At 40.7% G+C, this 27,829-nt stretch overlaps 1 protein-coding gene across 1 annotated transcript; it reads right to left on the reverse strand.

Annotated features, from left to right (window-relative positions):
* Nucleotides 1–5,326: 5,326 nt before the first annotated feature.
* Nucleotides 5,327–19,089, reverse strand: FUCA2 (alpha-L-fucosidase 2). Its single transcript, XM_090279929.1, has 7 exons — nucleotides 18,470–19,089; nucleotides 15,462–15,649; nucleotides 12,414–12,753; nucleotides 10,910–11,120; nucleotides 10,460–10,650; nucleotides 7,572–7,680; nucleotides 5,327–6,329 (listed from the first exon to the last, which is right to left on the reverse strand). The coding sequence occupies exons 1-7, from the start codon at nucleotides 18,697–18,699 to the stop codon at nucleotides 6,189–6,191; spliced, it is 1,410 nt and encodes a 469-aa protein (XP_090136055.1). The 5' UTR covers nucleotides 18,700–19,089; the 3' UTR covers nucleotides 5,327–6,188.
* Between the last annotated feature and the right edge of the window lie 8,740 nt (nucleotides 19,090–27,829).

Below are 27,829 nucleotides of genomic sequence, written 5' to 3' on the forward strand. Positions count from 1 at the left end.
CATATGTAAATCACCTTTGGAATAATATCTATTCAAGTCTTTTGCCCATATTTTCTAATTTTTATTGAATTTATTGGGGGGTGACATTGGTTAATAAAATTATATAGGTTTGAGGTGTACAATCCTATAAAATACATCATCTGCATATTGTATTGTGTGTTTGCCACCCAACGCCTAGTCTCCTTCCATCATCATCATCCCCCTTTACCCTCTCATACCTCCCCTGCCTCCCTTTCCCTCCAGTAATGACCTTCTGATGTCTTTGCCAATGAGCTTTTTTTTTCTTTGCTTAATCCCTTCACCTTTTTCACCCAGACCCTCCAAGCCCCTTCCTTTTTGACAGCTGTCAGTCTGTTCTCTGTAAGTTTCTATTTTTTTTATTTTGTTCATCAGATTTCACATATAAACGAAATCATATGGTACTTGTCTTTCTCTGGCTGGCTTATTTCACTTAGCATAATACTCTCCAGATCCATCCATGTTGTTGTGAAAGGTAAGATTTCCTTCCTTTTTACAGCTGAATAGTATTCCATTGTTGTAAATGTACCACAGCTTTGTTATCACTCATCTACTGATGAGAACTTGGGCTGCTTCCAAATCTTGGCTATTGTAAATACTGCTGCATTAAACATAGGGGTGCATATATTCTTTTGAATCAGTGTTTTGGGTTTCTTTGGATATATTCTCAGAAGTGGAATTGCTAGATCATAACACAGTTCCATTTTAATATTTTGAGGTAACTCCATACTGCTCTTCACAGTGGCTGTACCAATCTGAATTACCACCAAGAGAGCAAGGTTCTTTTTTTCCCACATCCTCACCAATATTTGTTTGTTAATTTATTGTTGTGGTTATTCGGGGTCTTTTGTGGTTACATATAAATTTTTGGAATATTCTCGTTCTATGAAATACACCATTGATACCTTAATAGGAATTGCTTTGGGTAGTATGTACAATTTAGTGTTAATTCTTCATATCCATGGGCATGGTATATGCTTCCACTTACTTGTATCTTCTTCAAAATTTCCTTCTTCAATGTCATAATTTTCCAAGTACAAGTCTTATACATCCCTGGTTAAATTTATTTTTAGTTTGTTTGTTTTTTTTCTTTTTTAAGCAATGGTGAATGAGAATTGTTTCATTTTCTCTTTCTGATAGTTTAGTATTGGTGTATAAAAATGACTTCTGGATGTTTGTTTGAATCCTGCTCCTTGACTAAATTCATTTATCAGTTTTAGTAGTTTTGGGGAGGAATCTTTAGATTCTCTATGTACAGTATCATATCATCTGCAAATAATGATAGTTTTACTTTTTTCCTTTCCAATTTGGGTGCCTTTTATTTCTTCTTATCTGATTGCTATGGCTAGGACCTCCAGTACCATGCTGAATAAGAGAGGTGAAAGCAGACATCCCTGTCTTGTTCCTGATCTTAAAAGGAACACTTGTAGTTTCTACCTATTTAGTATGATGTTGGCTGCCAGTTTGCCATATATGGCCTTTATTACATTGAGGTATGTTCCTTCTAGTCCCACTTTGCTGAGGGTTTTTTATCATAAATGGGTGCTGGATTTTATCAAATGCTTTTTCTGCATCTATTGATATGATCATGTGGTTTTTATCTTTCATTTTTTTAATATGGTGTATTACTATTACATTTATTTATGGGACAAAACCCGTGGTACACAGCAAAAGCAGTACCCAGTGGGAAATTCATAGCATTACAGGTCTACCTCAGGGAACAAGAAAAATCTCAAATAAAGTCTAAGAAACAATACAAAAGATCAATAAAACCAAAAGCTGGTTCTTTGAAAAGATAAATGAGATTGACAAACCTTTACCCAGATTCATCAAGAAAAAAAGAGAAAGGACCCAGATAAATAAGAAATGAAAGAGGAGCAGTAACAACTGACACCAAAGAAAATAGAAAGGACTGTAAGAAAATATGAACAACTATACGCCAACAAATTGGACAATCTGGACAAGATGGATAAATTTCCAGTAACATACAATATTCCAAAACTCTATCTGGAAGAATAAGAAAATCTGAGTAGATAGATTACAATGAATTAAATTGAAGCAGCAATCAAAAAACCCAACAAACAAAAGTCCTGGACTGGATGACTTTGTAGGTTAATTTTACCAAACATTCAAAGAACTAACACCTATCTTTCTCAAACTACTACTGTTAATAAATTCAAAAGGAGAGAAGACTCCCAAGCTCATTTTTTACAAGGCCAGCATTATTCTGACTCCAAAACCAGATAAAGATACTACAAAGAAAGAAAATTATAGGCCAATATCCCTGATGTATATAGATGCTAAAATCCTCCACAAAATATTAGCAAACTGGATCCAGGAATACATTAAAAAGATTATACACCATGAACAAATGGGATTAATCCAGGGATGCAACGTTGGTACAATAACCATAGCATTTTTGCTATTATTTTTGGAAGATGCTAGTTTTCAATTTCACTTTAACTAGTAATATAATTGATGCTCTATTTTAATTTGTTAAGAAAAAATAGCATTTCCTTGAAAAAGAAATAATTCACTCATAAATCTATAGTACTGTATTTACTTATAAGGGTAACCAGAGCAGAAATAAGTGAATCATGTATCAGTATATTAGGTCTGTTTTCAGTATATAAGAATGTTTTCAGTAACTTCATTTTATGTTTTTCTACCATCACATGTAGCTTAATAGTGGGAGGCAGAAAATGAATTGTGAAGTCTCTTCGAAGGCCAGGCTAGGCCCGAAGCCACTGCTAGGGAGCCGATGCCAGGATGTAAAAAAAAAAAAAAAAAAAAGTAAAGGTGGGGGAGAGGGAAAGTGTTTATTTTTAAAGTGTAACAGAAGGTAATGATATTATTTCTAATAGGGAGATATAAAAACTGAATTCTAGAAAACTAGTAGTGAATATGTGTATAATAGGGCATCTCTTCCAGAAGTATTAACCCAGGATTTCATCCAAAGAAAATTTGAGGCTGAATGGGTGTAGCTTTCTAAGGATACAAAGCTGAATCATTTGCATCTATAGTTATGGCAACTGAAGAGACAAGGTAAAAATCCTCCTGTATTTGGAGCTTATTGTCCTTAGACATTACAAATTTATCTTCTGTTAGTACAGTTTTGTCTGGGACCCTTAGTTATTTGGGTAGTCCAAAAAGTCATTGAAAGCAGGGCTTCATAAAAAATAAATAACATCTGTATTCTTAGATATTTTAACTTAATATATAAAGTTTATTTGCCAATTATTTAATGTAAGAATTAGCCTTTTCTACCTTTTTAGTATAAGTCTGCCTAGAGGCATTCTCTAATTGTCTTCCTTGTACAAATCCCATGTATTACATTACATGGTTGTGAAACAAGGATACAGAATTCTTACAAATTTTTACTGTATTTTCCCCCAAACACCAGCTGCTACACTAATACTGATGGATTCCTAGAACACACACACCTGTATTCCAAGGGGCCTGTCCTCCAGAAGATAATTCCAGGTTTTTTGGGGGGGGAGGGGGATACCCCCTCATATTGACTGGTTATTAGCAAGGCATTCTATCAGTGCCTCTGAAAGCTGAGCTGTGTTTTGTCACTTAGCTTCCTCATAGCTACTCATTACCTACACCCTATGTCTACCTGTCATTTTCCTAAACATTTTATTTTTTCTCCTTCTCAATGTATGAGGGTAAAGGTGGACAGGATAGGAATTTAAGTGGTTGACAGGTTTTGGTTTCAGAAATACTTTTTCTTCAAACAAACATATGACCCTACTTTGAAGATTCCTATACCACTATTAATTTGGGTTGTTTTTTTTTTTTTTTTTTTTTCCTTTTTTGCTTTTTGTTAGTCTAGTGTTTAGGATCATGTTAATATGTCCACGTTGGATTTCTAATAAAATGTTCATTGAAATTTAGAACAGGAAAAGTATTTATTTGTGTAAATGATTTGGCATGGTTTCAAAATTCTGAATTTCAAAAATGAGTACTTTTTTCTTTTTCCACTTTAACATGATTGTAAGAAATAAGTATAAATAGTGTTTTATTTCACTCTCTATTTAAAGCAATTTTTGGAAACCATGCTATGTCTGCATTTGATTAACTGACAAAGTGGAACCTGTAGCAGTTCAGCTAAAGATCTGGCCATATTGCAACCTTTTATTGAGGTTAATCAACAGTTAATCAGTATTTCTCTAAATTTACATCAAAATCAGTATTGTTTTTGCTTCATTACCTTGCTTTATTCTTAAGGAAGATCTGAAGTGAGTTTCTAATTTTTATCTAGGCTTTCAACTTCATTTTGGTTGAAGGCAAATATAGAAAGCAAATTCTTTAATTTAAATGTTTTATTTATTGATTTTTTTAGAGAGAGAAACATTTGATTTGTTGTTCTACTTATTTATTCATTCATTGGTTGATTCTTGTATGTGCCCTAACCAGGGATCAAACCCGCAACCTTAGCTTATTGGGATGATGCTCTAACCAACTGAGCTACCCAACCAGTGCTGAAATTTAATTTAAATTGGGACCTCAAATTATCACACCTACAAAAATGGACCCACACCTCCAATTCCACACCCCTTGCACACCCCTGAAAAAAACCTGGAAGAATATATACTAAAATGTTAGCAATGGTCATCTGAATAGTGATTTTACCTTTGAGCATCTCTGCATGTTTTAAAATATCTACAGTGAATATTTATTAGTTTTATTACCAGGAGGGGGGGGGAGACAATTTCTTAAAATAAAAACACAATTACTGTAAGCATTGAAAATATATATTAGGTCAAATTTATTACATACCTACCACTATATTAGTCTGCTAGGGTTGCCATAACAAAATACCTCCGACTGGGTAGCTTAAACAACCGTAATTTATTTTCTCACAGTTCTGGAAGCTGGAAGTTCTAGGTGTCGTCAGGCTCGGTTTCTCTTGAGGCCTCTCCCCTTGGCCTGCTGACGGCCCGCCTTCTCTGTGTCCTTGCATGGCCTTCAGTCTCTGCTTGTGCATCCGTGGTATCTCTTCCTCTTATAAGGGGAAAGGCCCCTACCCCTATAATTTCATTTAACCTTAATTACCTCCTTCAGTGCCATATCTCCAAATACAGTCACACTGGGGATTAAGGCTCCCACATTTGGCAGCAGACACAATTCAGTCCTTAACACCAGTAATTCCTAGCTATTCTAAAACAAAATCTCCACCTCAGAATCACACATGGAGTTCAATTCAATATGAAGAGACTTCAATGGCAAATATGGGGGAGAGGGAAATTTCCTCTACCCTTCTAGGTTCTTCCAGCGGGGCTAATCAAATTGACACGAGACAGATAGAAGATAATCACATTTAATGACATGTGTATGTATGGGAACTCTATACATGAGAGGTTCAGAGACAGGGAGTTAAAATGAGGCCTATATGATGTTCTGAGCTAAGGCTGAGGTAAAGTAAGGTGCCTGGGGGCTTCAGAAGGGAAGAAGGTTTTGCAGGATGAAAAGTAAATGAGATGTTCAGGAATTCAGTTTGCCCTGCCCTACAGATAGGTCATAAAAAGTTCTTTCTTTCCGAGATATGTATGGCAATGATATGTCTATATCAAAATGTCTTTAATGAAATGAGAGAACATGTGTTAAGGTTTATGATTGCAGAATTAAGTGGAGATAGTGAAGATTATTAACTGGAATTTGGTGGATTTTTTCCTTTGTTTTTAATATTAATTTCTATATTCATTGTAACAAAATTAAATGTCAAATAGTTTAAGATATTCTTCATGTTTACTTTATAGATCTGTCAGTTTTCTGGAAACATTAAAATGGTGAGAAAAAGTTATTTCTGGTGATAACTTATTATGGGCAGGGCCCCAAACTGAACTTCTTTAAGGGAGAGGTCAAAGTTTCTCATGAGCCCGCAGCATCTTGATGGCCTTTAGCTCGAAATAATGCACATGCCAAAGTGGCATATCTTGGTGAGGCCTGTTCTAAACACAAAGTGTCCTAGAGAGTTAACACAGTTACATGGCTAATTTAGGAAAACATTTAGGTAGTAAGAGGTAAATGGCTATACTGCCTAAATAATTACCTGACTTTTCTTGACCCATTTCACATTTGCTTTTTCCATGTGCTATAGTTTATAGAAGGCTGACATTTTCTAATCTTAGATGTAACTGCAACATGCACCACTCTGCTGCACGTTAGGTCACATTAGTTAGTGCTAGAGTCCAGCCCCATTTACAGGGCATCTGATGAAAGGTTAGATGTGGCAGTTCCACCATAATGCCATTTTTCTCCAAAGAGGTCCACTGAAGTGGCTGTCCATGTCCCAGTAGTTTAACCTGAAAATAAAACACATACACAAATGTCTCCAAATGTATCTCTGACCCACCCACTTTATTGAGAAGAGGTGGCTGATGTTTTTTAAAAGCATCGTAGAGAGAAGATTTAGTTTTTACTTTTAATTAGTAGTTCACAAGCTGTTTAACCCTTGATCACAAACAGTACGTCCATCTTGCTCCTATATTATTCTCAAATAAAAATGTGAAGAAGTTGGGGAAGAAGAAATGTAAAAGTTGAATAAAGTGTCAAAGTAGGGAAAATGCAGAAGAGAGAATCAGGGAAGATGATTCTGGAACCAATCTGCCCGAATTAAGTTCTTACACAGAATGTTTGGAGGATGGTTCCTCTCCCTTGTCCAGCCAGGCTTCCTCCCCAGAATTGTCAATGACCTCCACTAATCAACAATACTTAACTGTGACCTATTACTGTAATTGTTTTATATCCTTAGCCTTATACTAAGTGAATTAAAATAATCTACATATCTGGTTATTTTGACACATAAAACTTTGCTTATCATGTAGAGCAATATAAAAACAAAACCTATTAACTTTTAAGTAGCAGTATTAATGCGGGCCAAAGAGAACATTGCTAAAATAAACAAATCATGTCATACCCAGGCCACTAAGCTATAATTAAACATCAGATATGAACTCTATATTCTTTCCTTCCTGATCAATCATACACATTAGAAATGAAATATGAAAAGATAATGCAAGAAGAAGCATATTATCCCCAAGGAAATTGTCAATTTCTTTAAAATAAGCTATAAAATTTATCAAAAAGTACTCCAATACCAGACCTAGTGGTTATAACTTTTAGATTAACCATTAACTTTCTCCAAAGTATTTTATGAACTTAAAATAGTAAGGCCAGGACATCTTACTTTTATTCAGATGTGTTCTGGGGTGGGAAGTCAGGGGAAAGATCTGAATTCCAGTTTTATGAAAAAAAAATCATTTTGGATGCATACAGTAAACTTGAACAACATAGAATGACTATGAAGAGGAATGTTTTACATTGATATGCATGGAGATGATGTTTTATAAGTTTAGTTTTCTGGGAAATGAAAGAAAAATTTCAAAGGTTCAGGCCAAACATCCCCACTGATGAAGCTCATTTTAAAATTACTTGTATGGGCAATGAGGGGAACACATACAGGCTCTCCTTGAAGTTAAAAGTTATGTTTTCATCAGGATAGTCTAGTCATTTAAAGGAACAATAAAGATAAAATTCCCTCTTACCTCTGTTGACCCTAGAGTAGCTTTGGGTTGGCCAAGAAACAGCTTTCCAGATGTGGGCCATTTGAGAAACATGGCATAGACCAATTTTTCTTTAGGTTTGAATGTGTACCTGGTTAAAAAGGGAAAATAGCATAGTAATATTCCTCATTATTTATGGGTCAAGTCTGGAATTATTTGCAGAGGTACTTCCATTTGGTAAATATTTATCAATGTTTTCATTAACAAAGGTAAAGAAAAATAGCTCCATGGGAGTGTAAAAAGCACCCAAAGGGATACTGATCCCAATTCCAGTTGGAGGGAGAGGGTTGCCCATACCGCAAACTGATTCTCAGACACCATCTGGGAGTCCTACAATTCAACTCAATTCTGACACTACCCAGAGATGGTGTCAGATTCCATAGGTGAAGGGTAGTTCTGGGGACAGTGATGGCAAACCAGGGCTAAAATCTCAAAGGATTTTAACGATGGACCTGGGAGTCTATTTTGGACAAAAAAGGGGCTCTGCAGAAAGTAACCTCACAGGCTGATCTGATCCAAAATGTGGGCACATTGTGGTGGGTAGCCAAACCCAAAGCATATAACCTTTTTTAGTAAAAAGTTTTCCTCTGCTGTAAGCAAGCCCTGTCTGTAGTTTCTGTGCATCTATTTAACATCTAGTTAACACGTCTTAGAAATCTGCATAAGCACCCGCAAGAGAGCACATAATCTTGTTAACTATCCTGTAATCCAATCCCCTTTGCTTTCTCCCACCTTCCTTGCATTCTCTCCTTAATTCCAAGTGCATAAAAGAAACTGCAAAACTGTCCTTCTCCGGAGCACTTGAGATCTTGCTTCCCAGCAGTTGTCAACAGTTTTGGCTGAAGAAACTCATTAGAATTCTCTATAGGTTTGGACATTCCCTACATCGACACTATAGTTGACTGCTGCAAGGAGGGGAAGCATAAACGAAGAAACCAAGAGCAAGCCCTGGCTGGTGTGGCCTAGTGGATTGAGCAGTGGCCTGCGAACTGAAAGGTCACCAGTTCAATTCCCAGTCAGGACACATGCCTGTGTTGCAGGCCAGGTCCCCAGTTAGGGGCATGTGAGAGGCAACCAATCGATGTCTCTCTCACATGTAAATGTTTTTTCCCTCTTTCTCTCTTTCTTCCCTTCTCTCAAAAAATAAATTTAAAAAATCTTTATTAAAAAAGAGAGAGAGAGAGAAGAAAAAGAAACCAAGAGTAAAAGAGCTCTCAAAGTGAAGAGGGGAAAGCAGGCCCCCCTGAGGTCGGTGAGGTTGGTAGGGAGCAGGCACAAGGGCTTTTATAGGCCTTGTTGAATATCTTGGCTTTTATCTTCACGTATTTAAAGAAAATTTAATGGAGTAACAGTTAATGATTGTGAAGTCCCAGATGAGAGACCTTCAGAGTCAAATATAAGCCCAGAAAAAAATTCCAAAACCAAATTGCAACGAGCCTCTGTGAAATGCAGGCTTGGAACTAAATTTTCATTATGGCTTCTGAAATTCTACAACCTGTAGCTTCTGTCTACATTGCCTTAGTTTACTTTCTCCGATGAGCCGACAATTCTTTTTTGTCATAAGTCAAGTGAAATCAAAGAACATTTAGTCTAATCTTGTGATCAATACTTGATCAAGCTATCTTCACTTCGGTAGCAACACAAGGTGAAGTTTTAGACCTTCGCTCACACTACTCTTATGTATGTACATATAAGACCCTACATCGGAAACCATTATGTATGCAGAGTTTGATTGGGGTACTTATTGGCCCACAGAACCTTCCAAAACTCACACAGGAGCCTAAGCTAAGGCTTTTTAAGAAAAACACAGTAAAGAGAAAAATAAGCAAGTTAAGATCATTCATTTTAAAGAAACTTTCGGTTTAGGTTTACTTGAATACTATGAACAGGTTACAATTTTTTAATCAACTAAAATAATGCTGTTATTGGAGCTGATTTTTAATGTTTTCTTCTGCCCTTCAGCAAGCACCTCTTGCTTAGTAATTTGATGTGATACAACATCTGCAAAAGTTAGACAACTTAACGGACTAAACAGAAGTCTCTCTTTTAGATTAACCACTCAGGGTTTTTGGCTTTTCTAAATGAGTTATAGTTTGTGTAGGAGTTGACTACTTCCCCCTAAAATTTGTCCATTAGGAGGTGTCTAGAGATGATTTAAGCTCAATTTGCTAAATAGTAAGTGTTCAAAAATATGCTAATGTCTTCTCCTTCTTTCTCTTTAACATGAATTATCTTAACTTGCTAATTTTTCTCTTTACTGTATTTTTCTTTAAAAAGCCTTGGCTTAGGCTTCTGTCTGAGTTTTGGAAGGTTCTGTTGGCCAATAAGTACCCCAATCAGACTCTGCTTATATAATGGTTTCTGAAATAGGGTCTTATCTACACATAAGAGCAGTGTGAGTGAAGCTCTAAAAATTCACCCTGTGTTGCTACCAAAGTGAATGTAGCTTGATCAAGTATAGATCACAAGATTAGACTAAACTAAGGCAATGTAGAAAGTATAGTATTCCCTCACTTGTCACGGGTATTCGTTCTAGACCCCCTCACGAAGTAGTAACCTTACATTTATTCTACACTCTTAAACCTACGTAACTTTAACAACATATGTATACAGTACCGCAAAATACTGTGATATGGCGAAACATCCGCGATAAATAAATATAATATTTTTTAAAAATCCTTCGATACAGAGAGGCCGCATTAAGTGAACCACGATACAGAGAGGGACTACTGTAAATAAAGTTTGGAAAGTGTTTTGTATAAACAGGCATTCATTCAATTCCCTTTTTTATCCTACTGTTCTCTGTATATCTCTGAGAAAACTTAAGTGCCTTTCTCTATCAAATAGTACTTGGTAAAAGAATAACTTACCACACATCTGGGGTGACAGTGTCATTCTGGGATCTCCAAGGGCTGGTTTCATAAACAGCTTCTCCATTGACTTTTAGCCAGGTCCCCATTTGCCTTAATCGCTCCTCAAAAATTGGAGAAATGGTGCCATCTTGTGTGGGTCCAATATTCATCAAAAGATTTCCTCCACACGAAACTGTTTCTACAAGTTGCTAAAGAAAATAAATAAAAAATAAAAGAATGAATATAGTTCTTAGAGTGATAAAAGAATTCTGTCATGAATGTATTACTATATCATATTTTATGGACTCACACATGCATATATGGTCGCTATCTAGGAGAACAAATGTAGAAGACAGAACAGTGTCCTGTGCTTACAGGCCCCTGAGCTACACAAATAACAAAAAGTGATTCTCACACACACACCCTATTAAGAATATTACCATATTGTTACAAGGCATTTTCCTGTACCTTCACCAATTCTTCAATTGTGAGATAGTCACAGATTCCAGCATTCCTCCTATAACCCCAGGAAAACTTGTCTATTGTCATGCAGTTTTCCCACTTGTGTGGCAGGAGATGTCCTGGGTTATAACGATCACGACAGGTGTAGTAGCCACCATGTTTACAGATGCTTCCAGCTCCCCAACGGTCGTTGGTGACCACTGTGTCCCGCACTGGGCTGAAATGAAAAGTATACTTTTTATAAACAAGAAGTAAAAAAAAATAATACAAAAGGAAAATATCACTGAAAAGGGATCTGACTGAAACATACTCCTGAAAATTCATGGTAGTGTAACATAATGCAAAGCCCATGGTTTTGAAGTCACATAGACCTGGGCTGATTACAGTCCTGTCTGTCACATTTTAAACTCCCTATCCTAGAGCATGTCACCTAATTCCTCTGAGCAAACAATTTCCTCAGCTATTATTGGAACAGAAGTAACATCTAAGACACCTAGCTCAGTGCCAGCACATACAGCACTTATAGTTACACTATTATTGCAAGCTTCCCCCCAACAGTGAAGTTACAATTAAGACGTTCTTCTCCCCTATGACTGAATAATCTCATACGTACATGCTAGCCTCTTTCTCTTACCATTGGGCCTAGTATTGCAAAATTTCAGGAAAGTCAACTGTTGCCGTCATGAAATTCACTGTAGTATGAAAGATCTCTACAATATTATTGATCATAGCAGGTGGTACCACCAGCACTTCTCTACTTAGAGGGGACGGTTTTGATTCACAGATTGAAGTGGATGGCTCCCAGTTTTTCCCCTTGGAGAGAGTACATGAACAAACAGCCATTTCAAATATCAAGACAGCTGTCCAGCGTATTTGTACATGCGTCCTTTATGGGTTCGGGAAACACAGCAGAACACTTCCTGACTTTATAACACAATACCAAGGACCTTCTACTGTAGTTACAGATATAAATTTGTTCCACAGAGTTTAAGCCTAATGGAGGAGCCCAGTCAGAACTCCCTGTTCTAATGGGGCAGGCTGGGCCATGCTAGAAAGCAATGGGAAAGAACAGGGACACTTGAGAATGATGACGGAAAAAGGAGACAGACAAAGGGGACATGGACTGGGCAGCAAAGGGTATCAAAGGGTAAGAGGATAAAAAGCAGCAGCAATGAGAGGAACTGAAAAGCACCTAATCAGAGCCAGTCATGAATAGAGTTGTCCCAGAAAAGGAGACGAAACTGGGGACCCACAAAATTAATGTCTTCAAAATTCTGCAGTCTGTGACTTGCAGTCTGACTTCAAAATCAGACTTTTGAGTTGCATTTGACTCCTGATTTTGTAACTCTTGACTATTTTGAGTAAGTATTGATATATCTAATGTATATTATTTAAAATGATCTCCTCCCCTATACCACACATGAGCCTTAAAGGAAATAGTTTCAAGAAGCAAGGGAATGAAATGTTATACACGTATTGGGCATGTTTAAGGTCACTACAGCATACATGCCTGTCATTGTACAGCCAAGCTAAGAAACCTGTGCTGTTCCAGTAGCCATCTGGTGCCCCTCCGTCGCCATCTGCCCAAAGGACCTCCGGCTGGTACTTGTTCACCAACTCCTGGAGCTCAGGTAGCGTCTTAGAAACTGGAAATTGTCGCTTCTGGAATGAGCTGGATTCATCATCAAGGAAGAGCGGATGAAACCACTCAAAAAGGGAATAGTACAGTCCGAAGCGCAGGTCAGTCCTGTGCCTAATGGCTACCTCAAGTTCCTTGATGATGTCCCGCTTTGGACCCTCATCTACAGCGTTCCAGTTCCACGAGTACTTGGAGCCCCACAAGGTGAAGCCTGCACAATTGTGTTAAAAAGCTGTGTAAGTATGTCCATGTCATTGTAGGTCAGTCTCTACCTATACAGATGCCAAAACAAATTTGATCATACGTGGGATATATAAATAACTGCCTCTACAAGCAACTCTTATGGCAATTTTCTTCCCATAGGATATATCCTGCTTTTATACAAGAAAAAAAGTGAGAATTTAAACAAGGTAAACCGAGGTTTTTAGAAGTAATTCTCAGGGGACCCACAAGGTCTGTATAGTCTGATCTATCTTCTGTATTTTCCCTCCGGGAATATAGACTTCCTGGGGAATAGCATCGTGTCTGCAGACTTCTTTGTTACGTCCCAGCCAACTGCCAGCACTGGACCTAACGTGAGATCAACATGAGGAGATCACAGAAAGATTAAAGTATATTCCCTGGCTTTAGGATTGTTTATTTGAGTATAGTAGGTTCCTAGAACACTGGTGATCCACGTGTAGCAGTACCTCTCCTTGAGCCCCATTAGTCATTTAACCAGGGGGTACAGTGGTGTAAGAAAGACCCCAGTCCTCAGTAATTCTGTATTTTCAAATACTACACTCACCGTTTGTAACCCCACCCTACTCTAAAGGCATAAGCTTATATGTTGGTCCTTAAATTACCAAAGTGAGTTACCTACCTACCAAATGGGTAAGAAAAATAATGTCTACCATTAAGCTACTACTTTGAAATAATTCATATTTTAAAAGGAATTTGCATTTAGATTGCTGGTTGTTCTATCTAGAAATATTAGAAGCATTATATAAACTGATGTACTTAAGAAATCATACGAATGTCTCAACATTTTTAGTTAGTGCCTAGGAACATAGGTACGTTGTTATTATCCCACCAAAATCTACGAGAATCTCTGAGAATAGATATATACATGAGGTGCTTTTGGTGAAACAATTAACTCTTGTAAATCAGGACAAATCTAAGATGGACACACTCTTTAGATTCATTTTTAAGACACTTTATAAAGAGCTTCAAAGATGTTTGTGGTAAGCTTCAAAGCAGTGCGGATATTTAAAATGTCTTATTCAAAATGTTTCAACTTGACAGGCCCTAACTCAGGCAATGCTAACACTATGTGGGTCTTCAGTCAGTATCACCCTCACCATAAGCGCACACAGTGGTCTTTCTGCCTGACCAAGCTCAGCAGGGTCTTTGCCTTAAGCAATGAAAACATCTGACAACATGGGCCCTAGAAAGTTTTTAAATGTGAGCTTCATCTTCTGTCCTCACAACATGATTAAGAGTTGTTTTGTCTGTCTTTTTAATAAGCTCACTATGTCATACTTTGTGCCATACAGCTTGGAGAAGTTCCTAGGGAAGGAAATCAACATGTTCACAAACAAATACACTTCATAAATATTCATCTAAGTAGGAGAAACATCTATACAAAAAAAAAAAAAAAAAAAATCACTAAGCCACTAAATAGTGGCCAAATTCATGGTTTTGGTTCTTCCCTCCTACGTCCCTCCCCACCCCTGAAGAAAGCAATGAGGCAAAATTTCTTATACCAAGACAAAGATGGGCTTGCAGAGGAAACTGTCAAATGAATTAACACAAGGTTAGGAAAATAACTTATCAATGGTTTCTTGATCTTATGAACACGTGAATAGTGATGGGTGGAAACGATTCTATCAATGTAGGACCACAGTGATGGTCAACTTCACTGGGCCATAGGGTACCCAGATATTTGGCTAAACATTATTCTTGGTATGTCTGAAGGTATTTCTACATGAGGTTATCATTTAAATTAGCAGACCGCATAAAGCAGATTGCCCTCCCTAATGTGGTAGGCCTCATCCAATCTGCTGAAGGCCTAAGTAGGATAAAAGACTGAGTTAGCAAAAATTCTTTCTGCATGCCTTCGAGCTGAGACATTGGTCTTCTTCACCTTTGGACCCAGACTTGGACTAGAACCTACATCATTAATTCTCTTGGTTCTCAGGCCTTCTGACAGACGTGAACTATAGTCTGGACCACTCAGCCTCCATAATTGTGTGAGTCGATTTCATATAATAAATCTTTTTATATCTATTATACTTCCTATCAGTGCTGTTTCTCTGGAGAACCCTGACTAATACAACCACTGTGTTTCCTTTTAGCTACTCTTCTACCCTCTCTGATATTTCTGGGCACCGTTATGGTTCCATAATCCTCTTCCTTTCAGGTAATCTGTGTCAGTTTCATCATTAGCAAATTGTCTACCATTTGGCCATGTAACAGTTGGCCAAAGGCACAGCCATGTGTGTCAGTAATGACACAAGACTGCAGCAGCATAAGCCCCATGGTGCCTTCCCAGCATGCACTATGGAGATGGAATGAAAGGAAAGAGTGTAACTGCAATTATAAACTCTGACCTTCCCCCCCCCCCCCCCGCCACATCCCACTTCAAATAGCTTTAATCAAATTTTGGAAATATTGTTAAACATGCATATAACAAAATGTGACCATTTTTAATTTTTCTGTTATGTGGAGGGTATGGCCTTTCTGCATACCTAATGACTCTTCATTGGGTGGAACATGTGATCCCTTAAATTATAAGCAAATGTCAGTAGCCACTTATGGTTGCTACCAAGAGAAAACTCTGGTTCCATGTGGATGACCTTGCTTTAGTTTCCTCTCCCAAAAGAACTCCTTTACATTTCATAACCATCGTCCATGTTTGCAAATGTTGCACTCACTTACCTTCATGATGTTTGGCAGTTAAGATAACATATTTGGCACCAGAAGCCTGAAAAATATCTGCCCATTGGTTCACGTTAAAAAACTTTGCTGTAAATAGTGGTCCAAAATCTTCATATTTGAAATCAGGAGGGTAATTATTTTTCATAAAGTCCACAAACTTTTGTATCTTTTCCTTTTGCCAATACCACCTAAGGGGAGGAACAGAAACAGCACATGAAACATATAAACATTTAAAATAATCATGCCAGCTCTCTTCCCTAGTTCCCCTTGCTCAAATACTACCCACGTTCTCTTTCTCACTTTCCCGACGGTTTGACTTTTCTTTAAAGAAAGCTTATGTAAACCAAATTTCCCCTCATCTTCCATCTGCCGCTCTGTGAGAGCCGCTCAACTCATAAACTAGAACATTCTAGACAACACAGCCACACATTTGCTATTAATTCCCCAAGTTTAAATCATAACAAGTAGTGTGTATCTTTGTATCATAAGTGAGGAAGACTTAGAGGGAAAACTAAGTTCCTAAAACATAACATGGATCTATTACATTCACTAGCAGAAAACAGCAAAATTAAGAAGATGCTGTTATTTTAAAATACCGACTCAACCTTCAAGGATTACTTGTTAAATGCATTTATCCTGAGCAATGGGGCCTAACCTTCCTAAAGCAAGGCTTCATGAGGAAAACAGTATCAAAACATAATTATACATTTTAGATAAACACAGCAGTAAGTACCCTCATGAAAAAGTCTCAAGCCCCGTCTCTGACCCATCTTCTCCTTTTTCCACCACCACTCCTTTCATAAGAATATTTCTGTAGGATGAGCAAATCCATACCCGACACTACATCCCCAAAGATGATCAGGAGGTTCTTCCAGCTGAAGAGACATCATTGAAGACATCCTATATCACAGGCACTAGTGTTTGCCTGCTTAAAAGTCAGATACATAATTTCCCAGCTTCCACTGCAGCTTGGACATGGACACGTGACCCAAGCCAATCAATGGAATTTAAGAGGAAGCCAACTTGGGAGATTCCTTTGGACAAGGTTGTGTGAAGTTACGGCTGGCCACCATCATGTGACCATGAAGGAACAAGTCAACAGGCTGAGTATGACAGAAAGAGCCTACATCTTTGATTTCATCAGTGAGCCAACCACTTCTAATTCTCCTTATGTATGATAACAAGCCCCAATTATTATACATTTTACTGGGATTTTCTATACCTTGAAGGGAAAGTATCCTAATTGATCCATGACACATATTTACCTTTTAAATGGAACTGCAATAGAGAAAATGGGACAGTCAGAAACTTGAACAAGAATTAGGGATTTCTCCTATTTTCTTTTCCTTGCACAGTCTAATTCGAACCTGCATTCTCTATATTGTCTAGAGTCACTTCTCAAATTTCATACTAATAGACAGGAAAAGAGGCACTTGAAAAATCTATCACTTCTATTTAGTTTTGAATTGCCATTAAGGACAGCAAAATAAACTCATCGCTGCTGTTGACTGCCCATGAGTCAAACCGGGATGGGGTTTAGAAAAGACACAAAGGGAAACCATGATACTACACTACAGGGTTAAAGTCCTTCCACGCCATCAGAAATATACTCTACTTTTTGTTGGTTTGTTTGAGAAGTATCTCTGTTGTTCTAGGTCACAACAAACAACCCTGTGTTCATTTGTAGAAAATAAGTTTACTATTGCGAAGAATAGAATAACTCAAAACCAGCTGTTTGTGGCAAAGCACTAGTCTCAGTGAACAAACATCAATCCTCTTCCAGCACCAAATGTATATTTACTTAATCTTCATGGCTGAACAAAATAACTTAAAATATAAAGTATTCTATTCAGTAAAAGAGGAAGAAAACCTGTTCACTTATGTGCCTAGCTAATCGGAAACCTTTCAGAAATAACTGCCAAATGCCTCACAGCACAAAACTTGCAAATAAAGATTTACAGCATCCTGAAGTAAATATGTTTGATAATGTGTGGTATGGGAAGGAAGAAGCCCTTGTTTTACAAGTTCATTTCAAAAGAGTAAATGACTAGTACTCCAAAGGTTACACAACTGGCCTACGTTACTAAGAAAAGTCACTGGTTGCAGAAAGTAAATCTCTGTAGAAAATGGTACAATGTATGCTATGCAATGTGAATACAATATAGAGTTTATTCTATATACTACATAAAGTATATATTAAACTCGATGTACACTATATAATATGGATAGTATAAAGTAGAGTTAAATACTCATCGTTCATTTTTATTTTAATTAGGAATATATATTTGATTCCATTTCTATCTTGAAGAAATTAAGACCTGAAGCAATCAGGAAAGGCATGTGAAACACTTCAAAGTTGTAGGAGATTACATGCACATTTTTACATAGGTCTCAAGGTAAAAATAGAAAGAGCAATTTTTTGTGCAACACCTTTCATACAGTAGACTATTAATAATTAAGGTTTCCTTTTTAATTAGGGTAACATTCTAGAACCTTTTTAAAAAAATTCCTAGGGGTACATGGTAACATTTTAACATTGAAGAGCCAGTACATGCCCAAATGAACAGACGTTCCCCAAATCCATGAATTTACCTTTTAACCATACCTCATGGTAGAACGACTGAAAATGGGCAGGTAGCAGATGGGACATCGGAGTGTCCAGGGACAGACAGTTTAGGCCCAAGCTTCAATGCTTATCATTTGACCCTACATAAGTCGATTAATATCTGCTAGTTTAGTCGTTTGATGGTTATACTATAGTGTGATCAATATACGTTGGTAAGTGCAACTATCCAGAAGCTGAGAAGCCAGAGCCCCCTTAACTGACAACTACAGTCACGGGGAGGTAAAAGGCAACGTTCTTCCGGGAAGAAAGCTCACACAATTATGCATTTAACGGCAGGAAATTCTAAACGCGGATAAACCACTGGGAGGCGAAATCGCCAGCGGTGGCTGGGCCCTGGCCGGAGGCCCGGGGACAAAAAGAGGGTCAGAGGATACGCACTCACCAAAACCATTCGCTCCCGAAACTGGGCACGGAGAACACGCCCCAGTGGATGAAGATGCCGAACTTGGCCTGGTCGAACCAAGCGGGCAGCTGTCGGGCGTCCAGGGACTCCCAGGTGGGGTCGAAGCGCGCGGCACCGCGGGCGGGACACTGCGCGGACAGCAGCGGCAGCAGCGCTGCGAGCAGCGGGACCAGCAGGAGCGCGAGCCCGGCCGGCTCCGGGGCCAGCATGTCTCTGCAGCCGCCTCGTCCCGCGCGCACGCTGGCGTCCTTCCGCGTCCCCGGCCAAGAACGCTCCGCCTCTGTCACCTGACCAAACTGTCAAGGAGAAAGGCACCATCCAGGCTCGCATGGTGGCGGCCGCTGTCCGGGCCCAGAGGGGCTGCGTCGCTCACCTGCGTAACTAAGGCGTTTCACTCCAACGCCCGCACTTCGGCTGCTTAGCGAAGACTCCTGGTCAGTCTATCCGTTTGGGAAAGGGGGCAAAGACTGGCACCGCAAACAACCCAGCTCGTTCTCAGCTTCTGGGTGCCTGAGTCTGTGTCCGGGGAAACTCCGAGAGTTTCTAATTCAGTCTGGGCCCCGTAATGTGCATTTCAGACCGAGTTCTACTTGCTGATGTTGCTGAGAACGGCTGCTCTAGAAAGCGAGGTGATCTAAGATGGGTGAAGTCAGTGGGGTGAATGTTTAAGCAGTCTGCAGCCGTGGGAAAAGAAGCCAGAACTTGGAATTGTTCATCAAGGGGCGTCACCAAAACTCAGGTCTCCTCCTCTTATGCTTTCAAGACTGAAAACAGCTCTCATCCTTCTGCTCCTGCAAAACATCTCTCATCCTTCGATGGGCCAGTTCAAATGTCACCTCCTCCCAGCTTTAAGTCACTGCCTTCCCTCCCCACGTTTACTCCCTGCTGTGTGTTCCTAAAAACATCTTATTCCCACCTCTAAAATAGGATTCCCAAGATCGTGCTGTGGTATGGAGGATCCAGATCTCACTTCTCATTAGGCTGTGAGCTTGCAGAGGGCAGGGATAACGACCTTCAATCCCGTAGTCCCTGCCTTGAAAGCAGAGCCTGGCTCCTGGCAGCACTCAAAGCGTGTTGGTTGAAGCCTTTCAATGAGTTAGGACTGGGGTTCTAATTATGAAGTGCTATAAAAGAACGAAGGAGATGAGGGGTTGCAGAAACCTGAATATAATTTATAGCCCAGCATTGGGATTTTTGCATTTGAACTCTGAAGCTGCTTACAGTGCACGCCTCTCTGCTCCTTGGACTTGGAAACTGCCTGCAGAACCAAAGGCTTCTCTGTGCTGATTTCCGCCGGTAAGTTACGCAGAAGCTTCCGGTCTACAAGTCTGAACCAGAACTGGGATATTGACAAGTGCCTAATTATATGCTATCTGTTGATCTGTTGATCTGTTACTGTCCTCTCACAGCCCCCCTTGCTGACCGCTGAGTCAGCTGTCTGTTGTTAAAAGTCCAGTTGCCCCTGCCAAGTAGAAAACAAATAATTTAAGTTTGTCGCTTTGTTTCCCCTAGCAACCCATCTCTTTGCTACAATTTACACCTTTAAAAAACAAACCAACAAATAAAAGAACCTATTCTCCTCTCCCTCTCCTACCCTGGCAAATGATTGAGGGCTAGTCCCTGGATTGCAAATCATATATGGATAAAACTCTTAATATCTTTTGGAAGTTTTGCTAACTAAGGAAGTGACACTAAGTAGCTGTTGCCCTCACTCTGCTACCTCTGCAAAGACATGGGAGCAGCAGCTGCCACTGTCACCCTAGGTATAAGGGCATTCATCCATTTGATGCAACCCCCCTGGACCACAGCTACACTGTAAAGGCCCCCAGTCTTCCCAAGGCAAGGCTCTCCTGGAAGAGAGAGATCAGGGAACCAACTGAACATGCATGACCAACGGCAATAACCCCAGTTAGTGATAAAGTGGATGATGATTTTTTTATTTGGTCTTTGATCCTAGAGTGATTTCAGGACCTCAGTGGCCACTGAACCCCCAGGTTAATTTTTAACAAAAAAGTGGACCTCTTAGTCACTGCACCTTGAAGTCCCTTGAAACAGAGGTTTGTGTAATAAGTGGAAAAGACATATTTCATGCTGACAATGAGATTGTGACCTCTTAAAGGGATAGCAGACATAGCTAGGTGACCGCAGCGGTGGGGCCCTGTCTTCTCATCAAACATTTGCCCATGTAAACCCTATATTTTGAAAGTTTCAATTTCCCAAACAAACGTATTTATCATTCAATAAATTATTTGCATCTTCGTGTATTTCAGTCAATCAGACCTGATCTGCATAAGTGCCACTTGGGTCATTTATGATTTCACTTAAAGGCAATTTTTTTTTTTAGTCAGTAAGTACCACCTTATAATAAACTTAAAATTTCTGTAGGAAATACTGAAAATAGATGAAAGACCTTCCTTAGTGCCCTTGGAGACACATAAGTGTTCTTGAATACCACATGGGGGACCACTGATACAGGAATTTGAATAAATAGGAAAGAGATTTATTTGGAAATGAAGAGAGAGAAGAGATTCTACTCCAAATATACTTGTTAAATGACTAAAAGAATGAACTCTATGAAATGTTTAAAACATAGTCACTTACAAAGAGAGCAGCATGCAGTACATTGCACTTCACATTTTATCAGATAATATGTTACAAACCGACTGTCATTGCACTTAAAGCTACTGCTTATTAGCAATGCGACCGCACCACCATAAGGCACTCTGTGTTAAAGGTTTTGATAGAGGATCCAGATTCCTGAGAAATGACAGTTTCCCCAGGTGCACATGGCTCATTTGGGGGGGGCCTTGGGACTCAGTGGGGAACCCTGCAGGGAGCCCTGATTCCATCCGGTTTGTCTGAGGTCACCACAAGATGCCAGATGAAGAAATGGAAAGGTCTTGGTCCCTGAAGCAACAGGTATTCCTCACTGTGAAGCTATCAAGGTCAGCAGCCACATGCAGGGCAGCAGCAACAGGTTCATGGGGTACTTACCTCCGTCACTGCTCCTGATCTCCCGGGCAAGAGGGGCAGGAGGCCGGCCCTGGACAACCTCTTTGTTGCTGCGGGAGGACGTCATCATGCCACTGCTGTCCTCTCAGGGCTGTCAACAGCTGACATCTGAGTGAGTGAGGCTCTTTAGGACACGTTCTGTGTCTCTGTGTGGGAGCTGGACGACTGCCACCCCCCACCCCCGCCCCGTCTCAGCAGTTACCAGAACTCCTCTGAAGTGGACGATGGAAGAAGTGAAACATTGCCTCCTGGCTGACATCAGCACACAGCCTCTTTCTGGAAATGCAGAAGAACAGCGTTCAAAACAAACATTCTTTCTTTATATGGCAAATAAACCAAGCTGATGAAGTAGGGGAAATAAAATCCTCCCTTTTACTGGCCTGGAGGAGGGAGAGACGGAGGAGGCCACAGTGTTCTGGGCAGGCAGGACAGCAGCAGGACTCGGAGCCTGAGAGCACAGATGTGGTCCCCGGGCATCGGAGTCCCATGCCTGCTCCCTCCTCTACCACAAGGCTGCGTGATCTCTGGGAGTCACTCAGCACCGCTGGGCCTCGGTTTCTGTACCGATTGGATGTGAAAAATAACAGTACAGCTTCCCCGAGGATTGCTACGAAAATTAAATCACACAGAGCACTTATTAAGCCTCATCTCAGTGTAGACGAGTAGTGTTATGTGTGATAGGTGAATCAGGGGAGACTATGGGATGGGCATTTCTGTGTGAAATCCCACTGAGGACTCCAAAGGAAGCCGCCTAGGCTGACTGGCAAATTTCAGTAGGGGAAGCCATGTGGTTAGGTGAAGGGAGAGGCTGCTTTTGAGCTTTCCCCGGTGACCTTGAGGCTAAATGATACACACAGGACCCAGAAGTAGCTCAGACCCTACCAGGAAATCTGACCTCAGTGCGCCCCCCCCCCCCCCCCCCCCCCATAGCTGGGCCTCTGTGCTGAGCGGAGTCTGCAGCCCTGCTCAGAGGCTCCAGCAAACCAGTGGAAGCGGAGGCGGGCCCAGTGCAGACCAGATCCTGAGTTAGAGCAGCTTCTGGCTTCATCTGGGGACATAAGCAGGGAAGTGTCAGTCCCCTAGTGCCTGGAGAGCAACCCCGAAGCCTCCCTGCCTAGAATCGCTCGCCACTGAGGCAAAACCTGAGACTCCGGGTGTGTTTACCCAAAGGAGAGCCTAAATATTTGCTAAGGAGGCTGTTTAATTCACAGGATTTGTCTACATTTAGTCCAAACTGAACAGTTAATTTTGGCCACCAACCAACTGGTGTGTGTATGAGAGAGAGGGACAACATGCAGGTCTGCCAAGGCAAGCAGGTTGACTTGCTATAAAACAAAGGAGCCACCTTTTCTCTGCACTGCAGCGGGTACCACCGGGTCATGTGAGGAGACTGGGCTTCTGAATGTGCAACACATTTGCCTTCTGCTTCACTCCTTCCCAATGTCTTCACTGAAGAAACAAATGATCTAATTAGTGTCCATGCATGAAGGCCTGATTCAGGGAGAGGAGGCCTAGGTCACACATTGACCTCCTTTCCAGGGGCCCTCCTGACTGAGGGCGACAGCCTGCTCCAGGCTCCGTGGGTCACAGCAGAGGGGGAAGTTTCCACAGCCCTGGTTAGGGGTGGCAGGGAAGGGGCCAGGTCCTTGGAGAACAAGGAAGCAAAACAAAGAGAGAGAGAAGGAAAGAACTTACTGGACACAAGCACAAAGATGATAATAACTTTTTAAAAAAGTGACAGGAAAAACAAAGCGTGTCTGAAATTGGAATCAGAAAGAGACTACAGTGCAAAGAAAAGCAGACGAGGTGCAAGAATAGGGAGTGACGAGAAGAGAGAAAGGGGCAAGTGGAGTGGGGGATTGAAAGGAGGTGCTACAGACAAAGCAGGGTGGCAGACACAGGAGGCCATCCCGGAGGTGAAGGAGAGGAGACCAACTTCCTCAGCATGCCAGGAGCCCGAGTGGAGGGGGGTAGACAGTGGAGGAGGGACACGGGGAAGGAGAGGGGCAGGTGACATGGGCAGGAGACCTGCGGGTGAGGAGAAGTGGAGGCTGAGGAACCAGTGGGAGGGAGTGGGCGGATCAGAAAGATGGGATGGGGTTGGGGGGGCGAGGGGGTCCTCCCTCCAGTCTGGTGCTAGCTGAGCGCATTTGTTTTCCCGAGGGTAGAATCTGCCTGCAAAGATTATCTACTGCTGGGAAGTCCTTTCTTCAGGAGCAGCCTGGCCGTACCATAAACTATTCACATACTGCCACACAGATGGCTTTGTTCTCACTTATTGTCACTGAAGAGTGCGGCTCTGGTGCAGGGCGTCAGGGCAGGAACTGCCAGGCTGTACTCTCACGTTCAGGGCCGCTGGGCACTGTGGTCTTCGTGGGCCCTTTTCTCTTCCAGAAAAAACCCCACACACATTAAAAAGTATATTTTACGGTTCTGTTGGTATAAAGGCAAATATATCATATTGCTATTATATATTAAAACGTTTTCTTTAACCTAAAATTTCCTTTTTTCCCCATTTAGATCTTAGGAGAAACTTGAAAATTTTTGTGGCCTCTGCAAGCACTGTGGGCCCTGGGCACTGTGCCTACTGCTTTGCGTGGATAGATAAGTCTGCCCTGCAGAACTTTGAGACACAGGATAATGAACACTAAAAATACACAAAGAGATTAGATGAAATATTTATATTAATGTGAGCCAGGGTAAGTGCATTAGAATAGCAACAACTGAACGTGGTAATCACGAAAATTCCATGATTACAGAGAGGTGGTTTTTTAAGGTGCCGGTATATACCGTCTAGTACTTATATTCTGAGCACCTTTCTAAGTGTTTGATGACATATATACACTATATATGTATTTAATTATGTATATACAATTAAATACCCTCATAAGGCATTTTTATTATCTCCATTCTACAGATGAAGACAAGGGCACAGAGAGGCTACCTAACGTGGCTAGACAGACGAAGGCCCATTATGCTAAACTGGGGAAAGCTGCCTGGACTTCGGTTATTATGTAAATGAAAACAATGTATTCACTCATTCATTTATTTAGTCATTACTCCTTTATTTTATTAGGTCAAAATATATTTATTCAGGCCCTATGCTGTGCCAGGTACTGACCTGGGCCCGGCAGTTGCAATGGCAAGAAAACAGAGCCGGCTCTATCCCTCATATGGTTTATATGGCTTGCTCTCCAGTGTGGAATGTAGACATTGAGTACATACCTACCCACATGTAATACTGCAAACTGAATACTATGAAATCATATGGCATGGGACCTCAATCCAGTCTTGGGTTCAGAGAAAGCTTCCTTGGGGAGTTAAAATTTTAACTAAAAAAGTGTCTGGGATAATTTAGTTAATTAGGTAGACAGACAGTGGGAGCAATGGTGTTCCAGCAGAGGCTAACAAAATGGGTCAGGTGCCCTGGATCTAAAACCAACCTTCAAGAAGCTTCTAAGAACTCTGTTTCCCTCAAGAACTAGAGTCCATTGGAAAGAGAGAAGGAGTCCACAGAGATAAGCAATGAGGAAGTGCTGCTGTGGGAGAAATGTGTGGAGCACTGGAGCGAGGGGAGGGAGAAGATTGGGGGATGCGGGTATTCTAAACAGCAATCTCAGGGTAAGACCTCCAAGGGAGACTAGAGCAACCTCAAGCAATTTTTACAAGAGGTAGGCAAAGGATGTTATCCATCTTAGAGCCCTGAGGAATACTCACTGCAGTCGTTTTAAACATTAAGGATATCAAGGATCAGTCCTGTGGATAGTCTAATAAAAAAATTGCTGTAATCTTCTCAGAAGATGACCAGATCCTCGTGTGAGGCTATGGTAGTTAAGATTTATAGCGCTATTGAAGATGGTACCATGACACAGTGGTCAAGACAGAGAAGTAAGTATGTGCAGTGATGAGGGGATGCCATACCCTGCAGATTGGCACCAAGCAGAGACCCCTTTTTCATATTATTATCTGTAGAATTTCTTATCAAGGAATGAAGATGGCGGCGTATGTAATACACGTGACTGCAATTCCTTGGAGTCTCCATATGGGGGCCACATTTCAGTTCCCTTCACAACACACTCTTTTCTTTCCTGGATATTGATTGATACCTTGAGAAATTAGAAAAGAACTTCGTTCATTCTGTGAAGCAGGCAAAAACCTGTATTATTATATGACCACAGAACTGCTCAAATATTCATTCCAAAAAGTAAAAGACCCCCTCAAATATCTGTATAAGGCTTAGTCTGTATATTTTATGTTCCCCAATGTTCTTCACAGACAATCAAACCTGAAGCTATGTACTCATCAACAAGTAAAACAGGATTAGAAAAGCAACATGACAAATAAACTTCCAGGAATGCCTTACCTTTTACGCAAAATGTTGAAACAATCTTAAGTGCATGGATTCATCCTCAGAATTAAAAGGATTTTCCATTTACTCTTTCTCTTTTCTTAAGTGCAGAATTAATCATGTCTATATTTAAATTTTTGGCATTTGTTCATGGTGTTTTGTTTGTTTTCATTAATTCTGCCTCAAGTACTTGTCTTCTTGGCAAAAAAAAAAAAAAAAGAAAACAACCTTAATATCTCCCCCTTTCCACATGAACTGGTGTAGACACTCTTGATATTAAAAAAAAAAAAAAAAAAGGCCCAATTTCCATATCCCAGCGGGAAGAGCACGGGCATCAGATCGCCCACACTGCCTGGCTTCTGGCTGCCCTCCTAGCTGCTTGTGAAATTCGTTGCGAGCTGCTCTGTGGGGCTGAAGAGATGACCCCGGCTCTGTGGCTCCTGGGTGCTTCAGAGGAAGATGCTGCCGTACCTACTTCCCACCTGCCACCTGCGGGCATCTCCCTGAGAGCTCAGGAGGACCACGCCCAGGTTCTCGAGGCACTCGGCCCTGCTGGCCGGCTCACCGCATTCCCACAGATGGCTACCTCCTGCATGCCCAGGATGCTGCATGTGTCTTCTAAAAGTGGTAGCTCTAAGGAGTCAGTTCTTCCAGTGTATACCCTTGGAAGGCAACATAACGTCCCCCCAGGGTGTCCACTCCTAATCCTCAGAACCCAAATATATTGTTTCACAGAAAAGGGGAATGTAGATTGCAGGTGGAATTAAGGCTGCTAATTACAGTTGAAATCAGATCAGCTTGGATTATCTGGGTGACCCCTCCACCCCAAGAAACATAATCATTAAGATCTTTAAATGGGGAAGAGGGATGCAGAAGAGTTCACATCAGAAGGATGGTGTCATGAAAAGGATTTGACTGGTGTTTGCTGGCTTTGAAGATGGACGTGAGTCGTGAGCCAAAGAACAACAGCAGCCTCTGGAAGCTGAAAAGGGCAAAGAATGGATTCTTCCCTGGAGCTTCCAGAGGGAACGCTGCTCACTTTGATTTTAGCTCAGTGAAACAAAACCCATTTTGGACTTCTAACTTCCAGAACTGTAAGATAATAAATTTATATTGTTATCAGCCACTAAATTTGTAGTAATTTGTTACAGCAGCAATAAGAAACTAATACATCCAAATGGTGTCCTTAAATTCCTAGGGTACCCTTGCCTGAGGTTTCAGGTACTAGCTCTCCACAGTCACTTCTTCAGCCTGCACATGCAACTGTCTCTCAAAGGACCGTGGGGTCTATGTGTGGCTTTTCAAGGCCATAGGCCTCCGTGGTTAGTAATGTTGGCTCACATGAGTGGCGTTTCTCCGAGTGCCACTCATGCCCATGGCTCCAAGGACAGTCCTCTGATTTTGTACAACATGGCCATCTCCAGAATCCAGGTCATGATTTTTCTGGAGTCTGAGCCCTAATGGATTCAGAACATCTGTTCCTCTTTCCCTTCCAGGGACTAAGAACTCAATGCCGGGTGTAGGAACACTTTTACTTGTAAACCCTCAAAACTCAAAGGGTCTAACAAACCCTCTCTGATGACTGCTTTAGAGCTGGTCACTAATTTTCTGAAGGAAGGTTACCCTTGGGGCTTTCAGGAGGTGCCACGGCTCATTCTGAAGAAGGCTCCTTACAGTAGCATCAATTTTCTTCATCTTTTAGGGGCCACACCTACTTTTCTAGAGGTGGGGGTAGAACTAAGTAAAAGAATCCAGATACAAAGAGTTCATACAGTCTGTCCATTTATGTAAAATTCTAGAAGATGCCAACTATTCCATAATGACAAAATAAAAATAAAAAAAGAAAGCAGTTCCATGGTTGCCCGTGGCTGTGGGCAAAAGGAGGGATGAACTATAATTCAGAAGTAGGAAGCATCTTTGGGGCGATGGAAATTATCAGTATCTTGATTGTGGCAGTTTCACTAGTGTGTCCATCTGTC

The sequence above is a fragment of the Furipterus horrens genome, unplaced genomic scaffold, assembly GCF_987537825.1.
Source record: "Furipterus horrens unplaced genomic scaffold, mFurHor1.1.pri manual_scaffold_6, whole genome shotgun sequence".
NCBI classification, from domain to species: Eukaryota; Metazoa; Chordata; class Mammalia; order Chiroptera; family Furipteridae; genus Furipterus; species Furipterus horrens.